The sequence below is a fragment of the Bactrocera latifrons genome, unplaced genomic scaffold, assembly GCF_001853355.1.
Source record: "Bactrocera latifrons isolate USDA-ARS-PBARC rearing strain unplaced genomic scaffold, ASM185335v1 scaffold_10, whole genome shotgun sequence".
Lineage (NCBI taxonomy): Eukaryota > Metazoa > Arthropoda > Insecta > Diptera > Tephritidae > Bactrocera > Bactrocera latifrons.
The window spans coordinates 569,344-587,290 of NW_017534408.1; the positions used below are offsets into that span (position 1 = coordinate 569,344).

The 17,947-nt window shown below is 34.8% G+C and overlaps 1 protein-coding gene across 5 annotated transcripts in view; it reads left to right on the forward strand.

Moving 5' to 3' along the window:
- Positions 1–17,947, forward strand: part of LOC108966362 (complexin) — a gene marked incomplete at its 3' end in the record, with an annotated part of 186,337 nt that overhangs the window by 134,646 nt on the left and 33,744 nt on the right. Inside the window, 1 exon segment of one of the 5 annotated variants that reach the window (XM_018929240.1) lies at positions 3,300–3,847. Within the exon segment in view, the coding sequence (XP_018784785.1) occupies positions 3,835–3,847 (13 nt within the window). The 5' untranslated portion in view covers positions 3,300–3,834. 5 annotated transcript variants of the gene reach the window in all.

The following is a 17,947-nucleotide window of genomic DNA, read 5'->3' on the forward strand; positions in this document are numbered from 1 at the left end:
AAGCAAGTGGTGGGCCGTGGCTAAATTTGTAAGGAAAAATTTATGTCGATTCCGGGCGAAACTCTGACTCTTATCGAAAAAAGTTATAAGATCAAATGGAAATTTCTATAACTTTCGCGTATAGAGTTTTTTCGAAAAGACTAAAAATTTATGTGAAAAATTCACTTAACCCACTTCACTTGTACAAAAAATGTTGTTTTTTTTCACTATATTTTGAGAAAACTTTTTAACTTTTTATGACCCACACTTACTCTTTGTATAACCTTATATCGGAAATAACCAAAATTTTCAATCGAAAAAGTCAAGATTTAAAATTTTCTAAAAACGTGACTAGGTTTTATGTTTACTGAAATACCTTCTTTTTGATGGATTTAAAAATATGTGCATACATTATTTTGGTAAATTTGCTCAGAAAATGCCAAAAGAAGGCTCCACAAAACAGCTGAAAAACTATTCAAAATTATTTGACCACTGTTAYTAATCGATTCTTTTTAAAAAAATTATTTTCTAAAAAATATTTGTTTACAATTAAAAAAATATGGTATATAAATATTAAAAATTTTATTTTTGGAAACTACACATTTAATATTCTCGCTTTTTTTTATGTCTATGTTTATTATAATTAATTTTTTTTCATCATTCTTTTAGGATGTGGTTTTGGCATATGTATTTCCATTCTCTTCTGAGATCTAAAAATTTTTCGAAATTTTCCTTGGAAATTCCATATTATCTTTAAAATTTTTTTCRCAGTATTTAGCCTTTTAGAATTCATAATTTTAGTATTTATTGTATATAAAGAATCTCAATTGCGTAAACTACACAGTGCAGAAATTTTCTACGAAAGTCAAAGTTATTGRATGATCTTAATAAAATTTAAATTACTGAACTCTGATTGTATTTTCTGAATTCTATACACGCGTTTGTACTAAATCAATTTTTCATAGAAATTCCACATTATCTATACAATTTTGTTTAGAATATTAAGTGTCTTAGATTGCTCAGTTTAAGTATCACGATAAATTTGTTGTACTTTTTTCCTTTTTTAAGCACATACGTTTCAATGTTGTGAAGTTAGGTTATTCTATTCTATAGTGCTTCAACTTAACGTAAAACCAGCTACCGTTTAGGTACGCCCAAATTTTCAACATAGAAAAAGTTTTCATTTTTCTCGAAAGAGAAATATATGGCCATAATAGAATTGTAAGTAATGTACTCTGATTCTTTTTACTATTTACTATGTTTTTACTCATAACATTTTCTGACAGTGATGCAATAGGAAGGGCTGTATTGAGTCAATGCTTTTATGAATACTTTCAACAACCAACTTGGCGAATTCTGCAAAAAATTTGATATCATGATTTTAATTTTGAGCCACTGATTTTTATTTTATAACTTATTATGTTCCAATTAAAAAAAATGCTATATAATATTTTGCTATTTTTAATTCTGCAATTATAATATTTCTTACCAACAATGGTATTAAGCAACCGTACAAGTTATTTTCTTAACAACTTAAAAAACTATACTGCATTTCAATTAACTCCGAATTAAAAAAAAAAAAAAGTACAATCTTATCTCAAAATAACCAGATTTAGCACGTTTGAGTAAAGACTAATTACCTATCCACGTGATTAGCTGTGCCACTCATTCATTTTATACCCCAACAAATGCAAACCACTCAGGTTCACAAAAATGAATTTTCCACTCACTCATAGCTCGAGTAGTTTACAGGAACTACACCTTGAAYACTTTTGGTCTGAGTGAACAGCGAAAGGCGTTTGCGCCTAAAAACACACTCAATTCACACCATATGACTGAAATTGTTGCTAGCACGTGCGCGATAAAAACGATTGCACTCACTCGAAAGTAATTTGCATGGCGAAAGRTCTGAAAGCGCGCTAACGGAGAGCGCACTAGCTGATGGTGCTGCAGCAACTGACGTTGGCGCTAGCACCGACGCATGACGCACGACGCACGACGCACGACGTTGACTTCAACTCTGATAGTGAATGTCGGTTTTCTGCAGCCATCCCTCTTACGCACATCGCAAATATTTTCGATTTCCCGAAGTGCTATGCTCGTGATAGAAACACACAAACAGCTGCAACACGGCTTACAAAGTAAGCATTCGACCATGTGACCATTACAAGCCAACCGAGTCAAAGATACACCTACCTCCACCAAAATTTTAACACGGGCGCTCTCWATTTTGAACGCTCTAATGCAGCGTGCGAATGCGCATACTCACGTCGGGCTGAGCGCATGGAAAGAGAGTGCGCGCTCATTCTCTCTCGCTCTCGCTAGCATGGGAAGGTACTTTGCCACCCACAATAGCATAGATTTTCAACTGCGCAGCTCCGACCGTCAATAGCACGTCCCTCCCTCCCTCTCCCTTTCTTACCGCATTTAATACACATTGCTTGCCGCCCGCTGCCTACARTTTTAACCCCTGTGCGATTGCCTGTCATGACCAACGCACCGTTAAAACTCGTTTCGATAAACAACCGAGCGCTTGCTGCTTTCCCCCGACTTTCRCACACAAACCACGTCTATCGACAACTCGGAGCAGTGTTAGCACCCACATCGMACGACTCCATCTTAGCGCGGCGATGCTGTGCTTTAACACAGACTCCGGCAGCAGCAGCAGCAGCAAATATTTAACTTCGTGATCGGTCTTGCGATATAATCATGAGAAGTCGAAGGGCACCCAAAACGTAAGCGCACACAGCACGCAATGAACAGTTGAAGTTTGAAGTTTAACGCAACCAGTACAACGCACAACAGGCGCCCCAGAGTATACCACATTTATAAAGTGCGTGTTAACTAAATAAATTGCTCTACCGCTTAAAGGTATACCACAAAAAAAACTTCAAACGGCGTTCGAGTGTAGGAATTTGTTAAATAAGTTACCTACCACCAGGCGACTCAACCTTAACAGGAAATAAGCCACACAAAGTTTTCGCCAACTTAATTTCGAATTATAACGCTAAGTCGGTCGCTCGGTCAGCAAGCCAGTTAGTCAATGAGCAACGCGCTCGGCAAATCACTCGCCACTTCGGCAGCTTRACGTGCGCTCGGCTGCGAGCACACTCCATAACCAGCCGCTCACCGCTGCTCACCACCACGAACGCACAGCAACCCTCGCGCCAGCATGCCGCTTCGGCCCTTGAACGACTGCAGCAGCAGCAGCAGCAACTTTCCGGCGATGCTTCGTAGATGCGACTTCAAAAACCAGTCACTGCAGTCGTTGGGCATTCTTCTGGGTCGCCAGTTGACAGCCAGTGCCATGGCCGTCGTCAGTTCAGTGCACAAAGTGCGTCAGTCCAAGTTGTACCTGGTGGCAGCACTAGTTGCCAACACCACCAACATCAACATTACTAACACAAACACTTATACCAGTACAGGCAGTTATAGTCAAACTAATAATACAACAACAATACTACGACAAAATAGTGACAGTGTGCTTGACAAACAACGCAACAACAAAATCGGAGCGGCCGAATGTAGCAACGAAGCAAAACACGACGACAACGACGACAACGATTTCGGCTGAAGGCTGTGAGGCGTGACAGTCACTGTGCAAGCRACAACGACGACAACCAAAATCAGTGGCCTTAGTGACGGACAGTCMGACGGGTAGACGGTTTGCGGCATAGCAAAGCACAACACATAACAATACATTGCATTTGAGCAATAGTGCATAGCGTAATTGTGTGCGCCTATAAGTAGATTTGGTGAAGCGGAACGCAAGGCGGCACAGCGTAACGCATTCAGCACACACATACAAAACGGGCTCAACAACGAGATAGTATTTAGTGAAAGCGCCAAGGAATCATGAATTTCATTGGTATGATTCGAAAAATATTTTTCCCGTATTTTTTTTCCGTAACAATGTTGTCAGTGTTGAAGAGAAATATTTGTGCAACTTGGTCAAGACTTTTCCACTGCCGTGTGCAAATGAGGTAGCGTGTCTTTGTAGATTGAGTTTTAGTTTTTACTGCAACAAAAKTRAGGTGGAAATGCAGCGKTTTTGTAGAAGTTTATGATATTTAAATAATTTKGAAAACAAGCTTTCGAAAGCCAATTTAGTAAAGACCATTATTCAAAATTTATCACAACATTTTTCTTTACTAAATGTTATACAAATTAGTTGCCATCAGTTAAGAAAACCATCCACAGATAAACTTTTTCAAAACCTATTTAGCTTTTAATATCATACCCARAATAAACAGTGAGGTTTTTAGTCAGTATCTTTCATTAAAGCTAATATTTGAAAAAAGTCAGTATCTAAGAAACATAAAATTTTTCGCCTCAAAGCTTCATTAAAGACCGTCAGTCTCTAAGGCACATCAAATTTTTCGCCTAAAAGCTTTTCTTAAATCACTTAGCTAMCTACTTTTCTTACCTTAAACTAAATATGCAACTATATTTCTACACTGTCAACGACTTTTCAATGTTTAATTGGCCACTTTCCACAACTTAAACACTACTAAACTACAATTTAACTATTTTTCCGTAAACTTTACTGCGCCTATTACTAAATACATATCCACACGCCGACTTCCTCCTACTAMAACTACAACGTTTACGCGACAAACAACTTTAACCACAACCAMACGAAATGTAAGTGCTAGCTTAAGTGTATTTTTAAAGTAAGAAAACATTAAATKCAATAATTTTAGCAGCCTAAAAGTAGGCCAGGTGAATGGCGTGTAAACGCTAATATATGTACGCTTTACGTCCGAATTGTTAAATATTTTTTAAGAAAAAATCGTTGTATACTTGAAATGRTGCTTGTTGCAAGTGAAATGTATTAATAATTTGCCTCTAGCGCAATGRAAATTTGCGCACAATTGCATTGCTAACGCTGAATCATGCAGCATACCTTTAGGCAGTAAAAGCAATTACTCGTGCGTAATTTAATATTTATTAGCAATTTATGACAGAGCGCCAACCACTTAACAAAGTKCCCAGCTATTGTCTTACTTAGTAGCGCATAAAGTAGTTAAAAATATTATATATAGCTGCATTGCTATGCAAAGCGTGCGAAGTTCCGCTACCCTGTGACCGTTTGCGCTCATTTCGTGCACATTTTTTTTTCTCATTATTGATTTTTTGCTTTTTTCTTGGCACAAATTTGCGCCTGACAATMAACGCATTAGGCCAATGCATGCATACTTTTATATAAATATGCACATCTATATATAAAGAGGTGTGGTTGTGTGTCGAAATGCGTTGGTGTGTCTTCTGCCTGTTGGCATGCTTTCAATAAAGCAAGACGTAGCAACTGGGCGCTCGGTGCCGTTAAGACAAAGACACTATGGCAAAGGTTCAAGGTTTAAGCAAAAGTTTGCTCCCCAAAGACTTTGGCGCCAGCAGCGCTTCAACTCTTGTGCTGCTTGTTTATTGTTTCTGCTCAGCTCGCACTGATGTTGTGCGCAAAAATTTTGCTTTATTTGTGGATTGCTTTTCTGGTCTCTGCTCACAAAACTAAATGCACCTAGAGGAAAGGAAAAAAAAAAAACAAAAAAGCAATAAGTTAAGCAAGGCAAAAATAAAAGCTTTAGAAAAGTTGGCGCAAATAGCTAAAAGGCATTATTTAAACAAAAAAAAAAAGTATTTGATTTTTTACATTTTTATGCCGAGGCAAATAAAGTATGCTTTCACAATGCAGCATGGCTTTAGGCGTATAACATAGACAAACTTGCGAAACACAATTCTTGTTACACAAACTCAAAAGTTTGCACAAAATTTTGTCTTATATAAAACACTAGTTGGCGAGAAATGCGCGCATTTAATTGTCAGCCTCTGCGGCGCAACATTAAATGTTGAATTTGTGTCAGTGTGCTAGTGCGTTGGTTGCCCATAAAATATTGGCAAGTTGCCAAAAATTTAGCGCTTTCAAAATTCCAGCCAGCTGCGACCACAATGGCCGTCGTCAATGTCGCTTACAGCGCTGAAACATATTTTTCCTGTGTGTCTTTGTTGTTTTCTATGTTTCTAGCCTTGTGCTACTTAAATAATTTATGCAGCATACAAAACTTTTAAACGCACACATTCTTAGAATTTTGTACGTGCTCACATGACTTTGTTTTTGGCTGTGTTCACGTACGTACACTTATAATGTTTGTGCTTTGATAGCAACAAAGCAAGAGAAGAGACAGTAAATTCATTGAATTCGTGGCCTGCTACAGATACCATTAGTAGACACACCTATACATATATTGTTTATAGCTGTGTGTGCCAAAAAGCTTTGGTATTTAATTCATGTCTGCTCTTGTGGCAGCCAACATGTTGAAAAGAATATTCGTGCTATTTAACTGTGGCCGCACATGTCACATGAGCGCATGAATAATAGAGCACAACCCGAAATCGCTCTAATGGTAATAATTCAAGTACACACAAAATCGCTGATAAAGTAGCTCTTTACAATATTCATTCAGACACTTATTTTTGCATATGTAATGTGGGAACTTCTGCGCTAACACAAAGCAACAACAGTAATTATTGATTTTCGGCGGCTGGGTGACTTTGTTTTTAGCATAATAAAATTTTCGGAAATAAAAATGCCGAAAAAGGCAAGTAAGAAAAGATGTTAAAATATATTTTCATAATTTTCGGCGCTCAATGACTTTTTGACTTTGAATAAAAATTTCAAATTTTGATGTTGAAAAATTATTTGTGAGAAAAATTTTGTTGCGAAAAGAATAATATTGAAAGATTTTATATAATCCATTACTTTAAAATAAATATATGTCTAAGCGCTTAAAGAATGCTACGGAAATCAGCGAGGTATCACTCCATTGGCCGTTTTTTTATAAATATAGTATAGGCATACAAATATCTACTATCAAATCTTAATATTTAGCTAAGGACCTTATTTTAACGAAATTTAAAAATACAAAATTGGTTTTATATCATGGATAAAGCAAATATATTTAAATAATACCTACTCAAATTAGACAGAGCCCCTGAAAGCAGTAAGACTTGCCAGTAGATATTAGTTTTTGCTCAAATAGCAATTTGCCATATTTGATTTGTTTCCAAATATATGAATGTATTATAAGCAAATATATTCCATATTTGAATATGTTCTTCATCTTTAYAAAGAATATCCAGATATCTTGAATATGGTTGGTATCACTACTAATCSGTGCTTCGGAAACCATAATAGCAGATGAAACTTTTCTAAAATGCATTGTATCATTTTTCACCATACATATTATGCATAAAGCACTAACCACTCAAAATACAACCTTTTCAATTTTTCATCATATTTTTTAAATTTAATTTAAAGTTTTTAATAAGTTTACCCAAATTTTTTTGAAACATTTGAATAATAATAGTTTATAGTTTAATTTCACCAATAAATCTCCCAATAATTCAGGAATTGCTTAAAATCATATTAAAATATATCGAACGCCTAAGAGATGATACGAACAAAGTCCAAACAGTATTTTCTGATATTGCACAAATTTAAAATATTAAAAAAATGTTTATCAAAATAAATCCTTAGCAAAAGTTGGCCAAATTTAACAAGTTAGTGTTTCCAATAAGTATTCGAGCTTTTAGTAAACTTTTGAACTTTCACTAAGCTTCTAATGCATGGTGTAAAAAGAAAATGTACAAGAGGAGCTATACAAAAATTATCAAATCGATGAATCATTATTTTTGTCGAGGAGGAGGCCTACAAATTTGAAATCATTTTGAGGAATATTGTCGAGCAGACAGAAATCAGAGATGGCAAAAATCCGATTACATTCGGATTATGTATGTTTTTTGTTGTTGTTGTAATAACGGCAGAATTCTGCTGAGCTGACAGTCCTTGGGCGGATAAAATATCCGGGTATGTTCCGATTACGTAGACCCCACTGTCGTTGGAACGGTAGAATCCGCTAACGTAGATATTAGTCAGTTCTTCGTTAAGCGCTAGAAAGTAGKCAGAYCAGCAAGTTTRCAAATTAAGCTAAGCAACAGTTACCTATTCTATTTTAGCAATTTATACAAAGTTTCATTCAGGCTGACATCACTATTTTAATATAATTTGTTGAATAATTTTTCACGAATGCATGTTAGTTTATCGTTTACTTGGCTCAACTATAATAAACTTATTTCAACTTTATTTTAACTTACTTTTAATTTAATTTTTCGTCAATAAGCCTGCTAGTATTCTTTCAGAAATTTCTTAAAACAATATTGAAATATATAATTTTTGTTTAAATTTAAAAGCTGTAAAAAGGCACTGCAAAGCAAATCAAAAAATATGCGAATACAAATATCAAACTATTTTTAGAAAGACGGATTTGATTTTTGTCAAAATTTTTGCTCCTGTAATACATGGGGTTGACTTGAACTTAATTTCTCCCCAATACTTTGCTTACTCATCTTTAATTTTTCTCGAGTAAAATGCTATTTCAAACGCCTAAAAGATGCGAAAATAATTAAGCAATTAAGCTAAATTGCATACTARTAATTGAAATCAATTTTGAACTACTGATAAGTATTAATTTAACTTGAAAGCAGYCYTTTTAKAGTATCAAATYTACCTTCATTTCTSTTCTGACAATTATATTAAAGTGTRTATCGTCACCTGAAATGMAAAATAACGTAACAACMTTTTCGGAAATTTACAGTGGCATGAACGMAACACGAAATAAAATGAAACATGAGTGACAAWATRTTTTAATATTGGATAAAACTGGTTCAAATCTGAGCGCAGAACCTGAAATTGTTGAACATTTGTATATTATGTATGYAATTTGAAGWAGTGAAGCGTAATCAATAAGACACTARATTTCSAATTTTTTGATGATACGTKATTTTGCATTTSAGGTGACGATATRAAASTGCAGYAAATACAGTTTCTCAGATATCAAAATTTTTAAAAAATTTCRAAATTTTTCAACCATATATTTCAACACCCAAAAACACAAATTTCATTCGTAACTTGCAATMAATCATTCTAACAAGAATTAAAATAAATAAAATTACAAGTTAGTTTGTGCGCCGCAAATTATGCAATAAATTAAAATGCTACGCACGAATGGACTAAATTGAATTTGCTTTAGCATACGTGTTGGTTACATAATGCGCCTCAAATAATATCGCACCAATTGATGTTTGCGTTTGTGAGCAMTTTGCAGTGCAATTTTAATTGTCACCGTTTTTGCCACATAATGAATGCCACCAATTTATTTACACAMTATTTGCAGTGATTTCCAATCGACAAGCAGGTTTTTTCAYGCAGCGCCATGGCAACAATGCAAGCCATGCCTGCCATTTCGTGCGCTCGYGTGCTTGTAAAACGCGGCAGCTGTTCAAAATCGTAAATAATTCGGTATTTTCGCTGAAAATTTGCATAAATTACTTTTCAATTCACCGTTATTTTATTAYTCGTTATGGCTGTGTTTTCCGTAAAATAAAAATGTTGCATAAACCAACGCATTGTTGGCAGGTTTTTGTGGCGCTTTTTCTTGTGCTCTTTGTTTTGCACTGAAAATATTTTCAAAATTTATGCGAATTTTCAGTGTGAGTACATGGAATTATTAATATTTTTTTAGTTTAGTCTTTGTAGAGTAATAAATTGGGACTAAATTCGTAGAAAWGGAAATAATAATTCAAAATTATGTTTTTAACTATTATAGAGTATTTTATACTATTCGATCGAAAATTTGGCAAAATCATGTATATATTCAGCTTTTTGTTTTTGGCAACCATAAAATAAATATGAACTAAAAATGGGATTACAAGTACTACGTAAAAATTTTAGAAGGCAAAGAAACTATCGAAAAGGCTTGTCAAAATTATATGAATAAGCCGAGCTCCTATGGATGATTTAATGGAAGTTTTTAAGGTAAAAAATTTAAGTATTTTGTTTAAAGTAAAAACATGAGTCTTCAGACAGAGCTTCTTATTTTGATCATAAAAATGCGAAAGAATCTGTTAAGTTTGATGCTTTTCAAATTTCTTTTGATTTATTTTCTTGCGTAAGTCTCTTCCATAAACTCTTCCATATTTTATACCAGACTGCASTGAATTCGACCATATTTCAATTTTTGCTAAGTATGCATTTTTGAAATTGGAGAAAAGATTAGTCAGCATTCTTACTGCGCTTATTATTTTATACGAAAATTGTCGAAATTTTGAAAGAAAATATTTATTACAATTTAAAAATGTAAAAGTCCAAAAATATTTTTTGGTCCAGCTGGAAGTCAAAATAAAAATATAAAAAAATTAAGCTTTTTTAAGCTTTAGAGCTTTTACTAAGCTTTTCAGATCATAATATTCATTAGCATTTATAAAGAAATCCTTAGCAAAATTTGGTAATAATGAACTTTTTAAAGTTTTAGAGCTTTTACTAAACTTTAGAGCTTTCACTAACAATCCAAATGTGAATAGCACAATCTTAAATACATTACAACTACAAACCACCACTAATAAGGTCATTAAAATAAATGTTAAGGCAATATAATGATATTAAGCGGGTTTGCACAAATTGCGCTGCAATCGAAAACCAATCAAACGCAAGAATGAGCGAAAAATGCTTTAAATTCAACGAAAGCGAGCGAATAAGCGAAAAACACACTAACAATATTACAACTAACATTGATTGCCACTGGCTGACATTTACCGAAACCGTTACGAATCATTGCGATTGCAGCGTGTGTGCCACAATGCATTTGCAACTTGCCACCAGCARTAGAATAACTAACAACACACGACGTACTTGCTAAAAGACGTGAGCTGTGCAATCARCGCTGCCACAAGAGCTTCCATGACGATGACACGTCGAGGGTTGTTAGTGCCAGCCAAAACACATGTATATAGATACATCATATATGCTTTTATATGTAAATATGTTTGCTTTTACAAACGCTTTAAGTGCACACATACAATACATACAGACAGCCACTCATGCATATYGYAAGTATTTTCTGCCTTTTCGGCTTGCTTTCATTTGTACGARTATGTACCACATGTTATGTTACTCACTGAAAAGAGAAACCAAAAATGCTTGCCSCATATTGCCTGCAATGACATGCAATGGGGCATGCCACAATTGGCGCTGAAAATTGCTGGCTTAGCTGTAAATTTGCATGCGCCAACTGTGGCAGCACTTGAGTATTTGCATTGTTAGTGGCAGCATTGATTGGCAGGCGTATTCGATTTCCATTGAATTTGTGTTTGTCTCTTACTATRCCGCCACATATTTACTTGGCAGCGTTGACATTGAAAGGCTGCACACGTTTGCTTATCTTTGCTGAAATTATAGCAACAAATCTTTGCAAGATATTTTATGTTGTCTCATGAATGCACCGAAATCAGCTATTGTGGTTGTTCATTGAACGTGGCATGACAAAAGAGATATTTATTCTCTGCCTGTTATTTATTTTTAGTGCTTACTCTTGTGACCTTGTCATTTGCTTGCAATATATTTTTCGAATTTTACAAATGACCTCACAAGTACTTAGTTTAATCAGAAAAGTTAATAGGGTTCTGTAAAGGTAATAGTGTAGTAATAACTTGTTCAACTCCTTGTTAAACTGAAATTTAAAGACATTTATCTGTGCTATTTTTTAATTTCTTGATAAATCAGAGGCTATATTTGATATTTAGATGTCAATGATATTTGTGATGGTGATGATTTGATTTTCTTTCTTGTTAAGTACCTATTAGTTTATGTACTCGGATAAGTTTCTGAAACAATTTCGAATAGGTAGTCCAAGCAGTATTTTCTGCTATTGCACAAATTTAAAATATTAAAAAAATATTTACCAAAATAAATCCTTAGCAAAAGTTGGYAAAATTTAACAAGTTAGTGTTTTCACTAAGTATGCGAGCTTTTAGTAAACTTTTGAACTTTCMCTATGCTTTTAATGCATGGTGTGAAAAGAAAATGTACAATAGGAGCTATACAAAAATTATCAAATCGATAAGTCATTATTTTTGTCGAGGAGGAGGCCTACAAATTTGAAATAATTTCAGATCAGCAAGTTTACAAATTAAACTAATCAATATATACAAATTATCTATAAAACCAAGAACGCATTAAGGTAAAATTTAAAAAAAAAAATATATATATATATAATAATAATTGTTGACATTAACTAAACCGAAAAGGGAGTTCCAGAAGGTGGTATCTTTTCAATCTTCCACATTTTAAACTATTGTTCAGTAGTTGAAACTCAAATATATTTTCATGATGCTCTAAACGGTAGAGATAACGTCTGCTACAATCTTTGCCTGTAAAAAGWGTCTTTGACCTTAAATCTTTAATAATCAAAGTTACTGTCATTTTCGTACATTTAATAAACGATCTTTTGAAAGTTTTAGTATAAAACTTTTCTATTTCAAAATATGCGCGCATTAAAATTTCAGTACCTTCAAATGATGCAACAGACACGATGAAATTACTGCTCCTACTTAAAGTACTTTACCATGTAAAATAGCTTACTTTGTTTAGCAAAGAATATMTCAGAAATAAACACGAATGAGTTCCATCATTTTCAGCGCGACATAATCGCCTATTTACCAGTATTTCGCAGTTAAAGCAAAGTTTAGCAACTCTTTTACGACCGTTTCATTTAGTGCCGACTAACGCTATGACATTTAGTTAAAAACTCATTGAACTGCAGCTACAAGCACTGGCTAGCGCTGACTAAGAGCGTAAAAACTACTTTGCACTGCAGGTAATTTAGCCGCACGAAAGCTGCGCGCAGCCAGCAAGTCAAGAAGGTAAGCAACAAAGTGCTGTCAAACAGGAAAGCGCGAGCGACGCGGGAAATTAAAGAGTTACATTGCGTTGCGCGTTGCTTTGGTTAAGCAAAAATGTTAGCAAAACTTAAATATGCGTGCGTAGTAAAAGCGCGAGCTAGCAGTGCATGCCGCATTACAAGCAGTAAACTTTAATTAAACGTTGTAACGCTCAGCTGCGCGCAGCAACAAAACACGCACAAACTGCCAAGCGCCGCGTTGTAGCCAGCTGACCACAGTGTGCCGCGCGCACACATCTCAAACTTAGCGCTGGAGATTTGGCGTAAAGTGCCAACGCAAGCGCTAGGCAGCTCAGCTGAAAAGTTTTCGCAGCAAATTTACATTTATGCAACGGATGTGCGCGCGCCAACAAGCGCAAAGTGTAAAGAAGTGCAACAAAAGTGCAACTGAAGTGCAGTTCAAAAAGTAATTTTTACGCTCATGTACCAAATGTGCGCTMTCTCCGCCGCTACGCGCTAGCGTTGCGCAGCTGTTGGTGGCAGGTGTTGCCTTGGCAGTAGCGGCGCTGTGGTACAACAATGCGTATGTTGAACAGTTTGTTGAGTGGCGCGCACACTTGTTTTATGTACTCTGCTGGCAGTGTTGCGGCAAGTGGCAAACATTTGCTGATGCATTGTTGACAGCAATGGCGATGGCTCCCGGTGGCTATGGGTTATAGCAACTAAAATTTAAACAAAAGCGCTTACAGCTAAGCAGAGTGTAAACAGTTTGACTGACAACGCAATTTGGCCTCGAAATGTGCGCAGCACTTGTTGTGGACGGGGCAAACGATTGGCGAAGTGTTGGCAGCTAAGAAACTATGCAGGAAATTGGACAACTTGTGAGTCTTTATTCTTACTTTTTTATCATTRTTAGGCACGAACAGCAGCACACATTCATTTATGTTTTATTTTTTGTTTTAAAATTGGTTGGGAAGCTATAAATATTTATTGAGTGTGCTTTATAATAGTAAGGTATAGTTGCAAAATATTACATATAAAATTATATTTACTTCTTTCAAAAAAAAAACAAAAAAAAGCATCACTTCTCATCTCTTTTTTGCTTTCAAAGAAACCATTTGCGTTCTCTCGCTCAAATCCTCTAACCTTACGACTTTAAAAGATTGCTGCGGGCATCTTTCATTCAATAAACATACTGTACCGACTAGTTTACTTTTCTTATTTTAACTAGAAGTTAGACAAAGTGCATGTCTGGACGACTTGCACGGTTTCTGCGCATTTTTCAACAACTTAGCAGAAATTAGAGGAAAAAAAGCTCTAAGCCAGAATATGCGCGAAAAAAGAAGAAAAAAAWATATATAAAAAATATACAGTTAATACTTATTTCATAATTTAATTCAACTAAAAGTTGGCTTCTGGTTTCTTTTGTACTTCTAGCTTCGTTGCAATAAAAAGCAATTGCCATTATAAAAGCGATTAATTGCAGTGACTAATTTTTCGAGTTTAGCTAAATAAAAGCGTATACTTTGCAGCCCTGGGTATTTCGCTGCTTTAATGCTTTTAATGCATTAACATTTTGTTTTAATAAGATTTCTTCTGGGCAGCAAACACTTTTTCTCTCTACTCGTTCATTGTTTCTCATGTCTCTATGCTTTTATGTCTCTCTTCGCCACATTTCTTCTTCTGTGACTTTATTCTTTGATCTTAATACACTTGTGTGTATTTGTGCATTGTTTCATGTCCATTGAAGTCCCTAAGCAAATTCCTCTGCGACTATCAGCCACATTCACAGAAAAAATAAGCTGACAATGAAGTGACTGACAGCGAACAACAGATTGCTCTCAGTAGTGATGGAAAATGCGTTACTAGAGTATATGATTATAGATTGTTGTTTGGAATCGGTTTATATAGATGAGCATCAAATGAGTTAAGAACACTTTAAGTATATTTTTTTAGTAAAAATATTTAAGTCTGTGTTATTTGTTTTACTGTATGAGGTATCGCATTGAGCTCCTTTAAATTTTATTTGAAAAACCGAACCGAAAAATAAAAGGGTTAAGATCATTTCATACACTTTGATGCTATATGAAAAGCACTTGTGAAGGGTATATGTTTTGTAAATTCGTAGTATTTCCTCTTTGTACACCATCTAACCTTTTGAAAATTACTTTAAAATGATTATAATTAATTTATCGATAATTATCGTTTATCAATTTAATTGATTATCGATAAATTTCGATAAAAGATATGGATGGTTTTGATTTGTCTTATAAACATATAACTTTAAAATAATGATAATTTATTTATCGATAATTATCGCTTATCGGTCTCATTAATTATCGTTATAATTCGGCAAAATGTGTTATATGTCTTCCAGTATTAACTAAGTGTTGAAAACTGGTAATTATCATTTATCGATTATATTACTTATCGATAAAAATTATTTAAAGTTATTCGATGAAAAAATGTTGATGAAAAGTTTGGCTGCTAGTAGACAACCACACCTTTCAAAGCATTTCAAAAATATGCGGTTATGTTAGGTGAAGTAGGCAGCTTTTGGCTTTTGAAGAGCTTTTATAATATTAACACAAGTTACGCTTAAAATGTTTAATCTCAATTTCTAAAACCTTTGGGATTCAGGACATTACATTTACCTACTTCGTATTGTATATGGTATAAATTTTGATAAAGTCTTACTAGACCAATTTTTCATAATTAAAATACGAGCGCACGTTTATACCATAAACTAGTCAAAATCTGATGAGCCACCACAATGCTGACAATCGACCTCTAAAAGGTAGCAAACCTGCATAAGCCGAAGCATTGCAATACACTACTTCTTTCTTCAATCAAGCAGGCTATCGAATAATCAGGTCAAATTTTCAGAGTTAAAACACAAAGCAAGGAAACACAAAAAATTTGAATGTCTTCGAACGCCAACGCCAAGTGAAGTGTGGCACAACATCTTACACCATATTTCACACTCCCACTGCACTGAAGTGCCAATAAAGTCAGTGGCCAGAACAGCATTGCCACTAACATTGTCATGTTTATTAACTATTATATAATATGTTATTGACAAGCTGACAAGCACAATGCGGTAGGCACGCACACYACCCAACGCCARCAGGCATAACAACGATGTGGCAACCTGCAATTTGCTTCAGCCTTGCTGTCACTATTTATGATATACAATTATCGTTGTTGTTGTTGCAGCACTTTGGTATGCCTGGCAATCACTCAGTCATGCAACAAAATGTCGATTGCAYGTCAAGCGCATAGCAATGTCGGTCGAAGAAAAGACGAAACAACAACAAGCCGCAACAACCAAAATGTAATCGTGAGTGACAGCAAAGGTGAGCAGCCACTAGAGTTGCAGCTGAGATGTATTGGGTGAGCGGCGAAAGTTTTCAAGCAATAAATTGGCAATAAAGTGTAACCAAGTTAAGTGCCACAGAACTTAACTGAGCTGGTCAGCAGCTGGCTAGGTCGCCTAAAAATGCTGCTTGACTCCTATGACATGCCGCCTTGTACTTGCCGCACTCAAGCCAACTGAATTGGAAAGGAAAGTGATTGAGCTGCCATAAGGTGGAGCGCATAACTGGACGACAATGGCTGCAAAGCGGTCATAACAGTAACAGCACATTGTTGGTAGCACAGCTACAATGCAAGCAATCTTACACTCGTGCGCTGCCACACACATAAAAGCAATAGCAGCTATTGTTGTTATTGGTTTCAAAAGCCATTTAACAACAGCCGCCATATAAAGTATATTAAACTGACAACCGCAGTGAATTATAACGGTAAACGACAATAGCAACAATAGCAGTTARGAGCTACATAGCAATGACAACAAAAATGGCGCTGCAATGCATGCACAACAACCACACACATGTGAATTTTGTGCTCATTTTAAATGGTCAGAAAGTTGCTCAGTGCGTATGAGTAACCACTGCGTTGCTAAGTGCACTTAACAACCTAGTACACACCTCTAAACATATAGACGCGCAYACACATTGTGCTTCGAGCGAAATATAGACTYGACAAAACTTTCCYACTAAATTGGTTTTAATATTTCCAACGAACTYTSTACTTGCCACAAAACGCCCCACCGCTGTGACGGTATAATTCGTCAATTTCCTGCGCTCTGATTGCGTCACAGCGTGGCATGCACGCCGTTCAGCTCGCTTCAAGTGGGCGAGTCCACTTATTCTATTTACCGCTTTGTCTTTGCAACCTCCCACAGTAAATTTTCCCGTAAATTTTTAATGAATCGCAGCGAGGATGATTCGTGCCATTGGCTCTAACTGACAAACAAYGGCAGGAGTTCTGTCAAACTCATAGCATTTTGTTGTTTTGCGTACCTTTTTTAATATTTTGTATTTTTTTGTTTTCTAAATTAGCKTTTCGTTGCAACTCGCTGTCCACTTTAATGACGCTGGTGAATGCCGACATTCTAGTTGCAGTCGTGCAATCGCGCATAAAAATCATATTGAAACGCTCTAAGTGAGTTCAGTGCGTTCGAGTTTTTCAAAGGTGTTGCGTGATTTTTGTAAAATGATGCAAGGTCTCCGATTAAGTATTTTTCAACTATTACCGCTAATACTTTACTATGGCTTCTGTGACGTACTTAAARCTTACTTTCATAAATTGCTTTGAGCAAAATAATAATTAAAAACAAACTAGTATTGCCAAGAGTTTCAAGTGTAAATTTAGTTTAAACAACATCGATGGAAACGCGGCGCATAAATCTTGAAATTTCTTTATAAGAAAATTCTTTGTTAAAATGTTACATAAAAAGTATATTATGCTTCCTAAATTTCTAAAAGGATTTTTTGATTTTGAACTAAATTTTCTGGTAATAAGAAGATTTACTAAATAAAGATTTACATTTATAAGTGTGAAGATAATATAGTTAAATTTGATTTTCATAAAACTAACAGAAAATTTCGTAATATTATTAATGTATAATAATTTTTTCAAAAATCTAACATTTGGAAAATCGGCAATCAATTAGTTAATGTTTTTTTTTAATATTAACTATTATTTCAACGAAGTAGATCAAATTTTATTTGTTTTTTAATTTCTTCATTCGAAATTACTGCTTTTCGAAATACTTTTTTTGTATCTTCTGAATTTTTTTTATTTTTATTTTATTGATTATTTTCTAAATATTAGCATTTAGTTATTATTTCAATGAAATAATTCAAGCTTTATTTTTCTTTGAAATTTTA